Below are 18,755 nucleotides of genomic sequence, written 5' to 3' on the forward strand. Positions count from 1 at the left end.
ACATTACGCTTACAGATTCAAAATTGTAACGTCACCGTGACGTCACTATGACGTCATCATAGTGTCACATAACATGACGTAAAATGATAACATCATCACATGACATCGTTGCTTGATCAAACATTGGCCAATCACGGAGGCAGGGCAAAACCAGGTACGGGTGCAGGAGCAGTGCTTCCGATCCTGGAGTCATTGCAAAACCACGTTAGGTGCATAGAGCTTTCACGGAGTGGTGGGGGAGGATTAATACATGGAGAAGAAAAAGAAGATGGCTTTCGCCTTCGAGTCATCTTAGGCGAATGCATAAGGGACACTGTGAGTTTTTAACATCGACTGTGAGCATGATAGGCTGCATACAGTGCATTTGCAACTCACATTTTGTCATTGACATGCTGTGAATAATGATTGCATTTTGCCATTGTAGTACTTTCCAAAACTAGTTCATTCTTGTGGAGTGTTGAAAAGGCAACCCAAGACAACGCAAAGGCATCCTAGGGACATCCAAATGACATCCCTTTTGGGAGTTCGGGACATCCAAAAGACGTCCCACACAAGGTGGAAAAACATCCCAAGTGATACAAAAAAAGGACCTTTTTGGGATGTCCCAAAACTGCATGCGTGTGGGATGTTATTGGGACATGTGGCCACTTTTTACTGCAGGATTATTTCAAAAGGGTGGGACATCTGCTCCCATAACATGTTAACTTGCTTCATCGCGCTCGACCACCCCCTACCTGAGAGAGCCAGTTGCCTCTCCAGGAAAGCATATTCCTCGTCCAACCAACCCACTTTTTTCACATAGATAACTAGATAACTTAAAACCAAGTCAAGTGTTCAAAAACCAAGCAACATGCATGGAACATCATGTGACCAGCAAAAATGATTTATTGCCTCACTATTATATGGCACTACAATCATGCCGAGAAGGACAGAGAACTTGGTATTGATGAGCGTGTAGTCTAAGGTGCACACTTTCGAGTGGAGGGCCTTCCATGGCGTCCAGAAAAAGGGCTTGCAGAGGCAGCTGAGGACAACAAAAACAAAGCCTGCATGTATGTATACGTACTGCACACAACATGCATGAAAATGGTGAACAACAGGAACATAGCATGACTATATTGTATTATGTCTCCTGAGACAGGGTTAAACCTCATTCCAGATGCACAAGTGCCTGCTTTTACTTATTGCTTTGTCAACACTAGAATCATGAGAACTCTGTATTTATGAGCATGACATCTGGGGTGCACGCTTTCAAACGCAGAGCATTCCAGCTGGCGTCCAACAGCAGGGCTCGCAGAGGCAGCTGTAGTGTTATCGGTTCACTCGAGAATACGACGCAGTCATGGCATGAGCGCCGGTCAAGCCCGCAGTAAGACAACCGGTCCCCACTGAACCCAAACAACAACTAACTTTATTCTACTCCGTACATCACGTACATCAAGGAGGGGGGCGCCACCTATTAGCACAATAGTAGCGACCTCTACATCTCCCCCGTTTCCGCACGTTCGGCAGTCATAAGTTCAGACGGTCCGGTGGGACCACGCGTCGGCCACTACGCGTGCACACAACACCATCGCGACCACCAACACCACCATCACTATCACCACCATCACCACCAACACGACCACCAGCCCGTCCCGAGTTGCTCGTCGTTGCCGTGGTACTTGGAGGACCTTGAGATGGCTGAGCTACTTGCGGCTGTGGCTCGGTTGTTTCTGATGAAGCTTCTGGTGGCAACGATGATGCTGGAACAAAGGGGACGAGGTGACACCTGTTACGCCTTGTCCTGTTTCTATTATGTAGCTCCTGGGTCTCTGTGCTGGGCTTAACACCGTTCCCTTTACATTTTCTGGTCGCACCCAGACTTGTTGTCCTACGGGAAGCTGCCTTTGGTGCCTGGCCTGATGACGCCGATTGTAGTTCCTTTCCTGCTTTCTTTGGTAGGATGCGTTCCTCGACGCTACTGCGTCTTTTGGTGGCACGCTTGGATGTAGCAATTCTTCCTTCTTAGGGACTTTGGTCCTTAGCCGACGACCCATCAAGAGCTGAGCTGGGCTAAAACCGTTGACGCCTGGGGTATCCCTGTAACATAGGAGAGCCATGTGAGGATCTTTTGCCTTGGTGAAGAGTTTTTTAACCGTCCTGACCATTCTCTCCACTTCCCCATTTGATTGGGCGTAGTGGAGACTGCTTGTCGTATGGACAAAGCCATACGAGGAAGCGAAGGTTGCGAAGTCTCGTGACGAGAATGGCGGGCCATTGTCAGACCGAATTTCCTCCGGTATCCCATGGCGGGCGAACATGCTCTTTAGCACATCCACGACAACTTGCGCAGTTGTGCTCCTCAAGGTTATCACCTCTAGGTACCTGGAGTAGTAATCAACTACCAGGAGGAAAGTTTGCCCACAGAAGTGAAATAGGTCCGTGCCGAGAAGTTGCCACAGGCGATCTGGGAGAGGTGTCGGTACAAGTGGCTCAGCGAAGTTAACTCGTGTGAGAGCGCATGTCTCACAGTTGGCGACCAGAGAGGTAATGTCCTTGGAGATGCCAGGCCACCATACTGAATCTCGCGCCAAGGCTTTACTTCTGTTACAGCCTTGGTGTCCCTCGTGTAGTAGTGCCAAGACTGTAGATCGAAGTGACGATGAGATCACCAAACAGGTACCTTTGAGCAGTACGCCGTCGCAAACAGAAAGTTGATCAACCACCGATGAATACTTGGAGATGTGTAATGGCAGCTTGTTTTTCCGAGGCCACCCCCGCTGACAGAAGGAGATTAATGTAGTGCATTCACCATCCGAAGTTTGTGCTCGACGAACTTCCTGCACATTTAGGGGCAAAACTTCAAACGTGGCAGCCACTGTTTTTGCAACATAGAGCTCCATCACATCAAGGGTTGTGCGAGCCACAGTTTCTGTGTTAAGGATTTGCACAGCATCCGCAGAAGATTCGTTCTGTTGATGCGAGAGAGAGTATCCGCTGTAGCCAAAAGCTTACCAGGCACATGAAGTACCTTAAATTGATAAGGCATTGCTTTAATCCGCAGCCTTTGTATTCTAGGAGGCAACATGTCGAGCTCCATCTTACCAAAAAGAGAGACGAGGGGTAGGTGATCTGTCTCAACATCCAGTGGGATGCCACGCACAAATTCGTCGAACCTCCAGAGAGCCCAGGTTATAGCCAATGCTTCCTTTTCAGTTTGGCTATATCTCTGCTCCGTCTTCGTCATTGCTCTGGAAGCAAAAGCGACAGGACGGCGCTCGCCTGATGGCTGCGTCTGCAGCAGGACTGCCCCAAGTCCAAACGAGCTAGCATCAGCTGAGACAGTGGTGGCATACGATGGATTGTACTTGGCCATACACCTATCGGATGACAGTATCTCCTTCACTCTGACAAATGCGGTCTCTTGTTCGTGCTCCCAAGTCCAACTTGAAGACTTGTTGACGAGGGCTCTGATTGGAGCGGTTATTTCAGAGATGTGTGGCAAGAACCTAGCTAGATGATTGATCATCCCGAGAAGACGCCTGACGCCTGCAACATCTTTTGGAGCTTCCATGGTCTTGATGGCTGCTACCTTGGCTGGGTCCGGCTTGATGCCTTGAGTGGACACGATTACTCCAAGGAACGGCACTTCCGAAACACCGAATAAGCATTTCTTCTTGTTCAGCGTGACTCCAGCCTCAGCAAGACGGGACAGAACCTGGTTCAGTCGGACCTCATGTTCCTCTCTAGTGCGTCTGAAAACTAGTATATCATCGATCATATTGGCTACCCCTTCCTGTCCTTCAAGAATTCTGGCCATCTGCTTCTGAAAATACTCGGGCGCTGAGGTTATACCAAATGGAAGGCGGCAGAAGCAGTACCGGCCAAAAGGGGTTATAAAGGTCGTGAGCTCTTGAGAGTCCGTCGTCAGTTTCACTTGGTGGAAACTCGCTGTGGCGTCCAGCTTGGAGAACACCGTTGCATCTCCGATAAGCCCGAGGACTTGTTCGACCGTTGGGAGGATGTGGCGTTCTCGAAGTACGACTTCATTCAGCCGGGTTAAGTCGACACAAAGGCGGTAATCTCCTGACGCTTTAGGAACCACTACCAGTCCAGAACACCACGGCATTGGATTGTCGACGCGGCGAATCACTCCGTCACTTTCGAGCTTGTTGAGCTCGCGCCTCACGGTTTCGTGTAGCGGAATGGGAATGCGACGAGGCACGCTGAGGGAAAATGGTGTAGCACCAGGCTTCAAGCGGATTCGATATTCCTCCTTGAGAGTGCCAAGTCCGCGAAACAAGTCAGCTTGAAGTGATGCCTCAGGGGCCTGCATGCCGCCAAGGAATTTCACAACGTTGAGGGCTTGTATAGCCGGAAGTCCCAGAAGAGGGACAGAGAGCGATTCAATGACAAAGAGTCGCTGCAAGGACGTCTTCCCGCGCCAACGAAGTTGGGCTGTATATGAACCGAGTACCCGCAATGGTTGACCTCCAGGACCGGTAAGTACCGTGTCAACCTTGTCCAGCTTGGCTGGAAGCTTGGGGAAGTCTTCGGGTATAGCAGAGGCTTCGGCGCCAGAGTCAACTTTAAATTGCATCGTGTACTCGTCCACGGTGACGTCCACTAATAAAGACTTGGCCCCCGCCCCGACGGTACTCAGGTGAATAGAGCCGACTTTTTGTTTCGATTTCCGCGAGCGACAAACTTCCGCGAAGTGCCCCTTCTTTTTGCAAAAGTTGCAGAGCGAGCTGCGTGCCGGGCATTGCGTTCGAGGATGAGCCGGGCGGCCACAGAATCCGCAGGTGGGCGTGTCTGTGTTCTGATGCTCGAAAGAAGGCTTCGCGTTCCGGTGATATCGAGCGGCCTTCTGCATCTTTGTAGCGTCCACTTGCAAAGCGTTGGGACTATTATAACTTGCTCCAGCTTGCGACTGCCGCTTTTCTTTTTCCGCGTCTTCCGCCTGGCGTGCTTGCGTCCAAGCCTCTTTGAGAGTGAGTTTAGCGTTTCGGCAGAGCTGGTCTGAAAGACGCGAGTCGCGCAAGCCGACGACGAATCTGTCACGTACTAGCCTTTCTTCAACTTGCACTGAAGGATAGGCGCAGCGTTTCACCATCCTGCATAACTCGGCATAGTATCCGTCAACGCTCTCGCCTGGCTGCTGTACGCGTCTGTGAAAACGAAACGACTCGTATAGTTCGTTGCTTGGATGCACGAAATGCTCTGTGAAACGGTCTACCACGGTCTCGTAGGAAGTGAGGGACGCCGCATCGAGCGAAAATGTGTCGAGGAGCGGACGTGCTTCGGGGCCCATGCAATATAAGAGCGAGCGCACCTGTGTTTCCTCCGGTGCATTTTTGAGACCCGAGATGGCTGCGTAGTCCTCGAAGCGACTTTTCCATGTCGGCCAGGTCCCAGCGTTGCCGAAGTCGAACGGCTCCGGCGTCTGAAGGTTTACGCCCACCCACTTCGGGCTGGACTGCTCGGTAGGCATGATACGGCGCGACGTCGGTGCTCGACCACTTTTGACACCATGTAGTGTTATCGGTTCACTCGAGAATACGACGCAGTCATGGCATGAGCGCCGGTCAAGCCCGCAGTAAGACAACCAATCCCCACTGAACCCAAACAACAACTAACTTTATTCTACTCCGTACATCACGTACATCAAGGAGGGGGGCGCCACCTATTAGCACAATAGTAGCGACCTCTACAGCAGCTGAAAACAAAAACAAAGCCTTAATGTACATGTCCATACTGCACACACAAACGCACAAAGATGGTGCACAACGGGGATATAGCATGCCTATTTTGTCCTGTGTGTGTGTTAAGAGGTTAAAGGGACCGACAACCAACTTTTATGGTACCTATTTTCTTTAACGCGACAGAAAGCTTACCAGTCAGAGTGTATAATCAAGGAATGGTGATGTGGAAAATGCCGTGAAACATTTGTAATTCGAATTTTTCTATCTGCGACGGATATGAAGTCGTATACACACGTGACAAGACATGTTGCAAACAGTGAGCGTGACAGCGGTTCGTGTTCGAGCGCGGCGGTTTACTGCGTGTGTGTGTACTCGCGCGCATGCGCTGCGGCTCGACATGGTCCACTGGCTACTGCGAAGGCAGCACCGTTACTTGTCACCATGCAACTCCTTTTACCTCATAAGCAGCAGAATAGAGTGGGGATGGATAGTAATATACATATTAATATTTTTAGGACCAATAATGGCACACATGACGGTATCAGCCTACGTGACTTTGTACAGCAAAGTGATCAACTCCGCAATCTAGCTTCAAGGCTCTTGCGATAGGTTGCACAACATGCCTTTTTTTTGTTACTTTTAAACACAATTTAGAGATATAAATCCTACTCACAGCGCGAAAAGGATGCTGGAATATGTCAGTATATAGCGCGGTCTTTTCATTTCTGACAGGATCTAATCACAAGTTCTGGCCAGTTGTCGGTCCCTTCTCCTTTAAGCCTGGTTCATACTGAAGTGCTTGTAAACAACAATGCACAATTTTACTTATTGCTTTACCAACGAAATTCATGCCAGGAATGACAAAGGAATTGGTATTTACAAGCATGACGTCCAAGGTGCACGCGTTTAAACACAGATCCTCCCAGCTGTTGTCCAGGAGCGGGGTTCGCAGAGGCAGCTGAGGAAAACAAAAACAAATCCTTCATGTATATGCATATCCACTGCAAGCACAAATATGCATGAAAGTGGCGCACAAAACAAACATAGCACAACTGTGTTGTTGCATGTCTGCTAGTTTAAGAGGAGTAAAACCTGCTTCATAATTACTTGCTCATAAGCAGAAATTTCTCCTTTTAGCTTACTCTAATTATGTCGGTTATGACTTTCGCATTTACAAGCATGATGTCTAAGCTGCACGTTTTCCGTCTCGTAACCTGCATGCCTATGTCCAGGAAGCTGAGCACATTCTATGTCATTACCGGTAGGCAAAGGTGCAGACATTTGGGGTAAAGGTGCACACCAGGGGCACCACTACTAGAAGCAGCTGAAAAAAAAAGAAAGATCATGTAATATGTGTACACAGTTAGCACATGCAAAAAGAATATCATTGAGCAACAGTGCATATCACAAATGTGCTACATTTGTTTGGAAGTAAAACCTACTTGACAAACAGAGTGGGCTAGTTGGTCATTTCAGTTGTGTGAAACTACTTGACTGCTGGTAAAGGATGAAAACAACATGCACTGAAAAAAGGCGGAGGTATCAGGAAGCCAGACAAGGTGCCAGTTGCTAATATGCACCAAGTGACTGAGCAACAGGTTCTGCTGCTTCATAGAGATGTAGCAGAAACACCAACATACATTTTTCAGTTTCTTGTTTCAGTAAGACAAAAATCATGATCATAATCACAAACGATACGGTATATACCAGTACAAAACTGGGCTGTGCCCTTTTCTTCTGATAACCGGCTAACTGATGGCCAGCAGCAGGACTCACACGTGTAACTGAATAAAAGAATAGCAAGAATATGCGCCGTTTTGAACATAAGTTCTGGCTTTTCTTACAAATGGTGTCATAATGAGAGCAAAAAATTTGGTACTGGGCATAAACTGAGGGCAAGCCAGTCTTGTGTGCAGCAATGCTTAATTCATGTCCACAGCCCACTACAAATGGTTAAACTTGACACATGCATTTGACCATTCCAATTTTTTTACGTTTATGTCAGTTGCCGTGGAAAACATGTACAACAAACCTTTGAAGTTTTTTTCTTTGTCGTCCAGGACTTCTGATCGTTCTCCACGGCACTACGCACGCGCCGGCTTGCAGTTATTCGAGGCAGATCAGCCATGTGTTCCACGATCGCGGTGTCAATCTACACACGTGGCCGACAACAACAACATATCAGCATTGTGAGCTTAACGGTTTCTGCGGAAGATAAACCAAATCGCATCACAAATAAAACTTACTCCCACGTGCCATTCTTGCTGCGAGGGTGCAGTTCAGCGTACGCCAACCTGCGCGCGGTGGGGAGCCAAAGAAGAAAGTGCTAAGAAGGTGCTGATTGCAGTAATCCAGGCATGTCAAGTACTTACCGAAGGGGTGGAAAAACGTTGAAATCGGCAAGATCTTGCAACCAGGCAAACACCTACGGCATGCGCGCTTGTGATTTTTCGACGAAACGTCACGGATCAAACACCTAAAAACGAGGCCAACGAAGAGTCTGATCTATCCGAACTCCAAACACGCCGGGCGCCATGATGGCGATGGCAATGTCTGCGCAGTGCTCGCAGCAAATCGTCCACTATTTGAGCAGGTGTTGGCTCGCAGTAAGCGCAATTAAAGAACAATTGCGTGTTAAACCTAAGAAAGAAAACAATAAAATAACAATATTTCATTCAATTCTTCTAAAGTTAATATGTCGGTGTTTTTATAAATACGACACCACCACACCACCGCTCGTGCGGTGCGGCCGCCATTCTCTGATCTTTCGTGAAAAGCACGGCGTGCGTGGCACGAGTACGTGCGCCGTACCGCTGTACCGCCTTTACCAAGTGCAACACTTGCTCACGCAGACAGCAATCGATCCCTCGTCCTCATAACAGCGCGACATTTAGAAAGAAACAAAAAAAAACAAACAAACACTTTCACAAAAAACGCGGATATATTGTTTTTCATGTGCATGTAGATATGCAATTGTTCACGCGCGCCAACCATGCACTCCGGCGGCGGAGTTGCCGTTTCCGATTGTTTAGGATCGCCAATTTTCAACACGGTAGCTTATTTCACCGCTAACTTGAAGTCCCAATCAGATCCTACAAGGGATGTTTTAGGAATGATCCCTATGCACATGTCTAAAGGACGTCCTAAAAACCACCTTGTTGGGATGTGGGACGTTTGGACTTTTTTGGGAAGTCCCTGGGATGTAGTGTGTTGTCTGGTACATGAGAGAACATTCTTAGATTATGTAATGGGAACGCTCGTAACTTTGTGAGCCGTAGTTGCATTACTCTACGCATGCAATTGCTCTGTGGCAGCAGCAGGCTTCTACTGAGCCCAACATGCAGGCTCGTTTCCTTTCTGTGGTGGGTATAATTTGACGAGGCTGAAGTGTAAGAGGTGTGTAGGTGTTTAGATTTAGGGGCATGTTAAAGAACTTGATTTTGTCGATTTAGCGCAGACCATTTCTTATTGCAAAAAAAAAAAAAAAAAAACAGGCTTTGGAATGTACAGTACGGTCCACTGTTAAAGGGAACACTCGAATGAGCAACCTTCATTTTGTTGGCCCCCTAACAGCTAGTGGATGCGCAAAGATTGTTCGTACACGTTACTGGTCTATCATAAGGGTTCGGAACTGTCAACCACCAGTAGTGTTATGCAGATCTAAGCCACTATGCTCTTGCAAGAGAGTGAAATCTGGACTTGCCCGAAACGCGAGTGTTCCCTTTAACAGTGGACCCGTCTGTATAACCTTATAAAAATTTGAGGGTGTAGCATATCTGCAAGTAATTTCTAAATATATTTTGCAGAGGACTTTCTTTTAGGGGTGTGCGAATATTCGAAATTTCGAATATTTTTCGAATAGTGTTTGCTATTCGATTCGATTCGCACTGAAATTTTACTATTCGAACTATTCGAACTTCCCAAAGACAAATGCAGTCAACGTCCGGTTGAAAGTGACCCCTTCAGATTTTCAGTATGCTTCACCTCATTACACTCTCGTGTATTGCGGCAAAGCTGCCTTTCAAGCTCCGTTACGGTCGAACTTAGCCAAGAGACAAAGTCCGGTTGGAAATGGTCCCTAGATTTTCAATATGCTTCACCTCATCACACCCCCGTATTGCGGCAAAGCTGCCTTTCAAGCTCCGTTACGGTCGAACTTAGGCAAGAGACAGTCAACGTCTGATTGGAAGTGGTCTCTAGATTTTCAATATGCTTCACCTCCTCACACCCCCGTATTGCGGCAAAGCTGCCTTTCAAGGTCCGTTACGGTCGAACTTAGCCAAGAGACAGTCAACGTCCGTTTGGAAGTGGTCCCTAGATTTTCAATACGCTTCACCTCATCACACCCCCGTATTGCGGCAAAGCTGCCTTTTAAGCTCCGCTACGGTCGCAAATGTATTAACTCAAGAAAACGCTAGTTCCAATATGGTGATGAAAGATGTGGCAGAGTTGGGGGCTCAATTGATGCTGTTTTGGACCTGAAATTTGGGCAGGAAGTCCGAAAAATTGGACGCCGAAGCTTTTTAGCATCCAAAATTTCAGATGTTCTTATATATCGACGTCTACGAGGCAGATTTGGAACTCCGGACTTGAAGGGAGCACACCCTTGTCCGCCACATCAGTTGGCCTTCGACAGCAGTTGAAAGAGGAGGAGAGGCTGAGGAAATGGCATCTCTGCCTATCACACGTAAAGTGTTGTCGGCAACACTTTGGTTGCACCAAATCATGTACATTAATACAATTCGGCCTCTACATTGCCTCACTCTTGATAAGAAAGACAACTATGAAATATGACCCCACCAGCACTTCATCAACCTAGCGAAAAGAAACACTTTCATGTTGCGATCTCACAAGAACATACTTAGGGATTCTCTGCAACTTTTTCTGTAATTTCACTTCGAATTATTCGAAAAATGTTTGAGAAATATTCGAAAATTATTCGAAATTATTCGATTCGATTCGCACTCAATCTTTATTATTCGAATTCGCTTCGCACCCAAAATTTTGCTATTCGCACAGCTCTACTTTCTTTACAATGTTCCGCATGTGACTGACACCGATGTGGCCATTGCACAAGTGTATACAGTACACACCCAAAGAATCCCATGCATATCATGCCTTTGAGGAAATGCATTTGCTCCAATATTGTGGTCTACGAGGCTGACTGGGCCCTGCAGGCCAGAGCAAGCTGTGACGGCACATATGGTACAGCGTCAAGAATATATCATGCTGCTTTTGGATGAAACTAAAGTGCGTATTAAAAATTAACTTTTGTCTTTGTTTCAGAACCACTTGCTGTGGCGGCTGGTCACGGAGGACCTGTTTATGAAGCTGCCACTCGGGCAGTCAGTCCTGCTGCACGAAGTGACCAAATCACTTCAAGCGAGCATCATCTAGCTTCACTGTTGTCACTATAGCAACCCGACACCCGTCCTTGAGGTCTATGATGTGACGTGGCTGTGATCATGGCTGCTGCCTGTACGACTGGTCCCGTGGTACTCTCGTTGCACACGTGTTCCACACAGCGACAACTGCTTCTTGTGCTTTAGCGACGTGCAAGCTCTGCAAGGACACCGTGCTCTGTTGAACGTGCTTTGCTTTGCGCGGCAGAATAGTATTTAATGCTTGTTATATCTTCTGACAGGTGTGCTTAAGGACACGCTACGCTTTTGCGCTCTAACTTGATGTGATACATTTCTTGTTATTGTTTTAGGTTTACACTTCAGCATCACAGTATAATTCAGGTGTAGTGCAGCGCCACTTCACTATAAGCCTTTTGCAATGGGTCTCCTGTTTATGCTAAGAGCACAGAAATGTGCATACGCTTGCGTACGAACGGTGTTGCATCTTCTGCCAAGTGTACAGCAAGCTTTTCTATGTTGTAGAGTGTACACTTGCTATGTGTTCATAATTTATAGAGGACCACGGCATGTAGATAGCTGATAATAATGTTAACGTATTATCATCCTTACCTCTTGAGCATAGACATGTACTGAAATCAGAATGCATGTAATGTTTGACAGAAATGTCCACTGTTATATTTTTTGGAAAATTGTGAGCGCAACGTGAACGTTACTTCCGCACAGGTGTACATATGCGTGTCGTGGAGCGGCATGCGAGCTTTCATTCAATGCAACATGTCTTGACGTTCTGTCCAATGGCTCAGGGGTATGTTGTTACTTTTTGTAGCAATATACAATGAAACCTCGGTGATACGAATCTCACGGGACCACCAAAAATATTCGTATCATCCAAAATTCGTATCACCAGAAAGCATGAAAAATTATAATGCGACAAAAAAAGAAAAAGAAAGCTGGCGTACATTTTTATTTATTGTTTTTCAGGGCCGCAGCAACGTCAGGAAGAACCCTGAATGATTGTCAGTTAAGTTTTCAGGTGTCGGCAATCATACTAGCACTCGTAAATATACGGCCCGTAAGATCGTCTTTAATGAACCAGGTGTGTTGTGACCCGCGACAGCAGTAGCCCCGTGCGAATTCTAGCATGCTTTTTCGCATGACAGAGGAGTACTGCGACGGGAGTGACGGAAAAAGTGCTTTGACTGGATAGATGAAGACCACAAAATTTCAGAACCATGGTCCTATGTTATGCTTTTGTGATTGCGGAGATGTTGGGGATGTTTTTGGGAGATTTACGGCCGTGCCTGCACAAGTGCGACCTCAGCAGTCACGCATGTTGACGTTGTGAGGCCTGACTCCTTTGCCAAGACCATCCTCACCTTCTTCAGTCCTGGTCCTCCTTTCATGGGATTTCTGGTGCACGAGGCAGGCACATGTTCACACAGTACAACGACAGGAGCGCACGTCGATGCGTTAGAAGAAAAAAAAAAGCAGGACGCCAATGCCCCCTGTAATGTGAACGCGAACGCACACGGAGACACATTAGAGCCTCAAAGATTGGCGCACACAATCTCGGAGGCCGTCACGCGTCTCTGAAGGGTTATTCTGACCGCAAGAGAAGTATTTTTCTTACAACATGATTCTGACGATTTGGCGGTGCCCGCACTTGTGTTCCCGTGCTCGCACGTGCTTGGTGCGTCTTCTGCGACAGCGCGGACACAGCACCTCTTCGTACCTGGGTGGTAGGGTACATTCGTATCAAACGTCGCGGGGTAAAAATTGGTTCGCAACAACCATACTCCATTACATTGCAGGCCAATGGGCCTTGGCCGGGACCAAAGAAAAATTCGTATCACCCCAAAATTCGTATGAGCTGTGATCGTATCACTGAGGTTTCACTGTAGCTGTGGTAAAACTGAAATATGTACTTAGCTGTCGATAGCGTTTACGTTTCTTTCTGCCTTTTTGAAAATCATGTTATGTTTAGAACTTTGTGTGCACACATTTTAGGTTTGACGCCCCACATTACATTGCTTGAGGGCCTGGGAAGGTTATTGTTTAAAAATATGATCTGTATACGAGAGAGAGTGGTCAAACAAGCGAAGCCTCTTCTTGCAAACCTTCGTTTCGTCTCCATCTTGTCCTGTCCTGTATCCTACAGCTTGATATGGCTGCTGATCGCACAGGCTTGCTTGTGAGTTAATAGCGCTTGGAGGCAGCGTAATGATTCTCTTAGAGCATCTTCACGCAGAAAACATAGTCAGTGACAAGGAGTGTTCTGCAAAAAATTCCACTGGTTAATCCAGCTCTGAAACTCCCAAAGTATTTTAAAGTTGGAAAAATTCTGAGGCAACCGAGTGCTTCATCTTTTGTGAATATTTAAACTAAGTGTGCAAGATTACACGTGGGACCTCATGAAAAAGCACCTGGAGTTTTGAATTTTTGAAGACACAGGAAAACGTAGGTAGTGGTCAAAAAGTATTTTTGGACAATCTAGTTGGTTCGTACTGAAATTACTAGTGTACTGTGAGAAACAATCACTGTAAGGTGCGAAAAAGAGGAGGTACAATATGAAAGAGCACAGGCTATGAACTGTTCTATATGTCCGACCTCGAGGAAGACAATTTTTTTTATTTTGCAAACAAACTTGTCGTTGCCATTTGTCAGTTGTACATCTCACTCTTTTTTCATTATGGTACAGTCTTGTCTGGCTGGACTGTCCTGTCAGCATTTTGCATGCTTATTATGTGATGCTATTCGCATATACATAGCATTGACAGTAGTAATTGCCTTGCTTTTCACCCTTTCACAGTACCTGTTAATTTCGTCAGCTTCTCAGGAGCAATATTTTACGTGAAAATCCTTTCTTTCTCTGCAGAAATGCTGTTATGGTCACATTATTGCCACATTAACCTGGTCACATTATTGAAAAAAAATATTTGAGGGATGAGGCCTAATTTGAAAGGCATTCCGACTGTGTGTTTCTGGGCCTGTTTACTCCCATCTTTGAAATGAGAATACACTGGCGCAAGATTCACAATGCTATTAAATTTGAAGGTTCGATTATTTGGACAGATTCACGACATTGCCGCTTGTTTTCGCTGTGGAATAAAGCATTAAAGCACAATTTTTCAGAGAAAACTACTGACGATTCATGATACTCCCTAACTCCACATTTTACAGCAACCAAACCGTATGCATCCAAATTGCATGCAAAATGCATCCAAATTTGAGTGCAGTTGCACGCATATTTTCATTTCACAGGTCCCCTCTCAGCAGTGGCGATTAGCTTCAGCGTTGACGGCGCAAACATGAGAATCTTCTGCGGGTTGGCGCTTAGCTTCTGTTTCGGTCGAATGAACTGCAGCGCTATCCTGGCTGTGGCGACAATGAGCTCTTGGTGGCACGGACATCAGAGTCGTCCTGGCAGATGAGCTTCTGCCTCGGCAGTGCAGATTGCAAATAATATGGCGCCATCTATAGTCGTCTCGTGCGGCACTGCTTTGCTCCTCACACTTTCGCCATCCTCTCCTTGCTCCGCATTCGCTTTGTTTCATCTTTTGCTTTCGGTTATGACAAGGGATGAGGCACGCCGACGCTCAGTGGAGTGCAATTGACTGAGAAGAAAAAGGAAAAAGCAGAACATCCAAGGAAGGGTTCAGTGAAGGCCAAGGAAAACATTCAAGGAAGCTATTCAATGATGAGGCAAGGAAGGTGAAAAAGTTTTTGCCTTGATATCTCTTAGGAAGGACCTGAGGAATCTGGCAACTTTTTTTTAACATTGATGTGATTTGGCATGTGATATGATATCCTATGACTGAACAGTGGTTTGTTGTCTGATGTGGAACTCCTAATTATGGCACATGTAGATTCATCTGAAAACTTTTTTTCAAGTTGTGAGAATAGATGTCTGGGATGGTGTCATAAGTTTCATTGAATCAAAGGCTGTGAGCACTGTTCACGTGCAAAGACCCATACGCAACACCATTCAGTCTTTCACATTTTTTACACTAATGTTGCCGGTGCAGAATAGTTTACAATCATGTGCTGGTGTGGTTATTAGGGTGTGACGCTGTGAGAGATTCAAGTATCTTTTTTCTAGTGTATTTTTGTACTAAATACACTGGCCTTTTAGTAATTTCGTGCAGTGCTTTACATAATGAAAACGTGTCAATATTTCTGATGTCTCATAGTCACTGGTTGCTGTCGAATATGACTGAATTGTTCATTACATGTTTGGAGCTATAGCGATTGCGTTGTGTGTCAAAGTGGTGTTTTTATGTGCAAAACTTGATTGCTAACAAAGAAGTAAGCAGATTCTTCATGGATAGCCAGTTAAGTTTATCTGGTGGTGTTTTCAGTTGTCCACTTTAGGATTTCTAGTAATTAAAAAAAAGAAGGCTACTAAAGGCACTTTGGACAGTACTGTGACTTTTGTCTGCATTTCCTAGGAATCGGGATGAGTAAATAGTATTGAATGTAATTGGTATTTGCCCGGTTTGCTTACCTCTATCCCAACACTAGAAATCCCTGAAATTTTTCTACATGTAGTTATTTGTCTAACTTAGTGTGGGAATCGATCAGATGATTAATTGATTGATAGATGCTAGTTGTACTTGAATCTTCATGTACACGCACAGTTAATCAGAATATTGGGGTGACGCAACTTTTGAATATGTCTGGTCCAGATTGTACAAGTACAATGTGTTACTGTGGTTGCCACTACATATTGGTATGCCACTGGTACATGTAACATTACATGTAAAAGGAATTGGACAAAGGAAAGAACAGACTACACACATAGTGTACACAATAGTCTTTGCGGGATGACTAATATGGTGCTTTTTGTCACTGTGGGTGCTACATATTTCCGAGCCGCCATAACGCCTGTCAAATTACGAAAAGTACAGCATGGCACACACATGCCAAGTCGACATAAGGTTTTCTGTGACTCTAGCAGAGACCAGCACGCTTGAAGGGCACTGAGCACTAACAGGGTACTTAAAAAAGATAAGCATGTCATACAAAGCAATGAGTGGGGCTAGTTGGTGCCGTTCATGTTGATTAGCGCTTAGTAATAAAGCGCCATTCAATATGACTCGCACGGTAGAAAAATCACTAAAGAATAACAATAAAATAACAACAAATGGACGTATGTGTGTCCACATATGACCACTTGTTCTTTCATTGTCGTTCTTAAGTCCTTCAGTAAGTGTTATACTAAGTGCAATTCAGCAGGACAGCGTGTTGCACATTTTATAGAACGGTCTCCCAAACAACCTGAACAACACTGAGGAAACAGATATAAAGAAATCAGTCAAGCACTTAACCGAAAGTAATTGCACAATAAGCATTCAAGGTTGTGTCTGCTTTGGTATAAGGAATCCAGCTTTATGCAAAAATGTTCAGATTATATGAATATTTTACAAGATCTCCAGAAATGTGTTTGTGAATTGAAATTTTACTGTGATTACTGGGAATATAGTAATATACTCTGGAATATGCTCTCTACGCTCATTTGTGTCACTGTCGTCATTAATTCTATTTTTTTGTCATTGCAACAGTTTGCAATTGTTAATTGCAAGAGTATCACAGTTGGTGGTTCTGTTACGCATTGTAGAGTCCAAAAATTATTATTTCCTGCATTCTTGGTGCCTTTAATCATAGTTTGATTTAGAATGAGGAATGGGAAAATAGTAATGAGCATTTTTAAGTGATACAGTGATGATTTTTCGTGTTGTGCTTTGTAGTTTGCACCTCGAAGGTGGTAATGGTGGTAATTTGCATGAAAATTCCACTGCAGGCTTTTTGCATTTTAGAAACCAAAGGCAGGGGATGATGAAGCGGTTTTTGTGATATGCATTGTGTGTGTTATGTCTGTTAGGATCGTTTTACGGCATGTATGGAAACAGTGTTTTGTATAAATGCAGAGATCTGATTTGTTTATTCCTGACCAAATGACCTTCAACTATGATACGTGAGCGCAATACCAAAGCCATGGCTTGATTACTTAAGTACTTTGTGATTGAAGAGCTGCAGGATATTTTTGACGTGTGTACTGCTGCACCACAAAATGGTGTCCATTACCTTTGTTGACATAATCCTTTTATTAATTTTTGCACAATGTTCACATTTCGCTGTCATTTGCATTGTATATGGTTTTTGATTTTTTTTCTCTTTTTCTTTATCATATACAGACACTGTGCTTGTTATCGCTTGCCTGTTTACATTTTTAATAAATATGCAAGTATATAGACCTTTTCACAGGAGCAGCCTCGAACCAGTCAGCTGCAGGGGTAGAGGGTATGCTCTCAGTGTTGCCATCCTGCTTTGGGCTGCGCCACTGCAGTGTTTGTGTTGCTTTGGCAGCTTTGGTACGCGTTTGTGTGACTGTGTTATGCGCCTGTGTCCGATACGAAGTGACTACCATGGCAGAAAATTTACTGCATTCGCATAGCAAGTCATCTGGCCATCACTGTGCCGTGTACGAGTGAACGAACAAGCAGCTGAATAGAAGTATTTTGGGTGCAATCGTGTGTCCGCAGCACAGTACGCCACGCGATGAGTGCAAGTGTGGCATGTTCGCGCTGCATCGTTTTCCTTCGTCGCCTGAATTGCGGCAGCAGTGGGTGGCTTCAGTAAATCGGAAGAACTTCCGCGTGTCGCCATCGTCACGCCTCTCTTCCCAGTATTTCGTTGGCGGCAAGAAAACCGACGAGAACAACGTTCCCGTGCAGCATCCTGGATAGGAGGGTACGCAAGCCACTGATGACTCACCTAGTAACTCGTAAGAATGTTACGGATTCGTACTTCATATCGTCCATAATACAGCGGCCGACACGGCTGCAAACTCCGCCTTGTCCGGTAACGCATGTGCAGCCTGCGCGCGCCGTACTTCACCGGAGGGCCTCGCGGCAACCCACGCGCGATGGGGCCTACTGTTCACGGCTTGCGACGGTGTCACATTCCCCTTCACCAGCACCACTTTTTCCTTCACATTGTGCTCCAGTGACTCACCCACCCAGCCAGACTGCACGTAGTTGTGCGACTCCAGTGCCTCGTAGTTGCACACCTGGCAAAGACCCCACACATTCGCCTCAACAATATATTAACAATGTTCACTCGCCGTATTCCTGGCCACTCACACGTGTCCTCGACCTAGTCTTAGGCGTCGTTGGGGTGAATGTAGGTCAAGGTATCTGTGAAGAAGGATTGTGCGGTGTTTACAGTTTACAGCTGACAAACTTACGCGCCGCGAACGAGAATGCGCGGAGGTTGAAACTGATGAATGATCCGTAGACGTTTAGTACGCCAATAAAGGAAATCGGTAGACAGCTGCAAGAACATTCTAGTTACCGACTATTAACACTTCACGCCGTGATCGACCTTCTACTACGCTTGTTGCTACTGGTACCGACGACGAAGCACTGCCGTTCGCAGACGCGGAGCTCATTCTTGCGTTGCAAGCGCGAATGCGCGCCGCTGAACGGTTCAGACAGCGACGAATCGGTCAGTGGCAGCGACGATATCAAGCAAAACAGTCTAAAGAAACGAAAAATCAGCAAACACAGGCTTTAGCAGAGATCTCACACCAATGGATAGCGCGCCGGTTCGAGTACGCGCAGCCCAAGATGGCGATTTCGCCAATCTTGCACGTTAGGCGGCGCGCATTTCAATATGGCGCCCCCCTGGCGTGAGAATTTGAAAA

General features: G+C 45.9%; 1 protein-coding gene and 1 long non-coding RNA gene across 4 annotated transcripts in view; one reads left to right on the forward strand and one right to left on the reverse strand.

Moving 5' to 3' along the window:
• Positions 1-17,294, forward strand: part of LOC119383978 (protein ced-11) — a 93,635-nt gene extending 76,341 nt beyond the window's left edge. Inside the window, exon 19 of the mRNA XM_037652262.2 lies at positions 10,974-17,294. Coding sequence (XP_037508190.1) covers positions 10,974-11,084 — 111 coding nt within the window. The 3' untranslated portion in view covers positions 11,085-17,294. The remainder of the gene's footprint in view (positions 1-10,973) is intronic.
• Positions 1,287-7,961, reverse strand: LOC125757289 (uncharacterized). Of its 3 annotated transcripts, none has more exons than XR_007415216.1 (4): positions 7,934-7,961; positions 7,720-7,839; positions 6,947-7,011; positions 1,287-1,303 (listed from the first exon to the last, which is right to left on the reverse strand). It is a non-coding gene; the product is annotated as an uncharacterized LOC125757289 (long non-coding RNA). The 3 variants fall into 3 exon arrangements; XR_007415217.1 differs by lacking the exon at positions 1,287-1,303 and adding an exon at positions 6,609-6,645; XR_007415215.1 differs by lacking the exons at positions 1,287-1,303; positions 6,947-7,011 and adding an exon at positions 6,607-6,645.
• Positions 17,295-18,755: the final 1,461 nt, after the last annotated feature.

Source organism: Rhipicephalus sanguineus, chromosome 2 (assembly GCF_013339695.2).
Source record: "Rhipicephalus sanguineus isolate Rsan-2018 chromosome 2, BIME_Rsan_1.4, whole genome shotgun sequence".
Classification (NCBI taxonomy): Eukaryota; Metazoa; Arthropoda; class Arachnida; order Ixodida; family Ixodidae; genus Rhipicephalus; species Rhipicephalus sanguineus.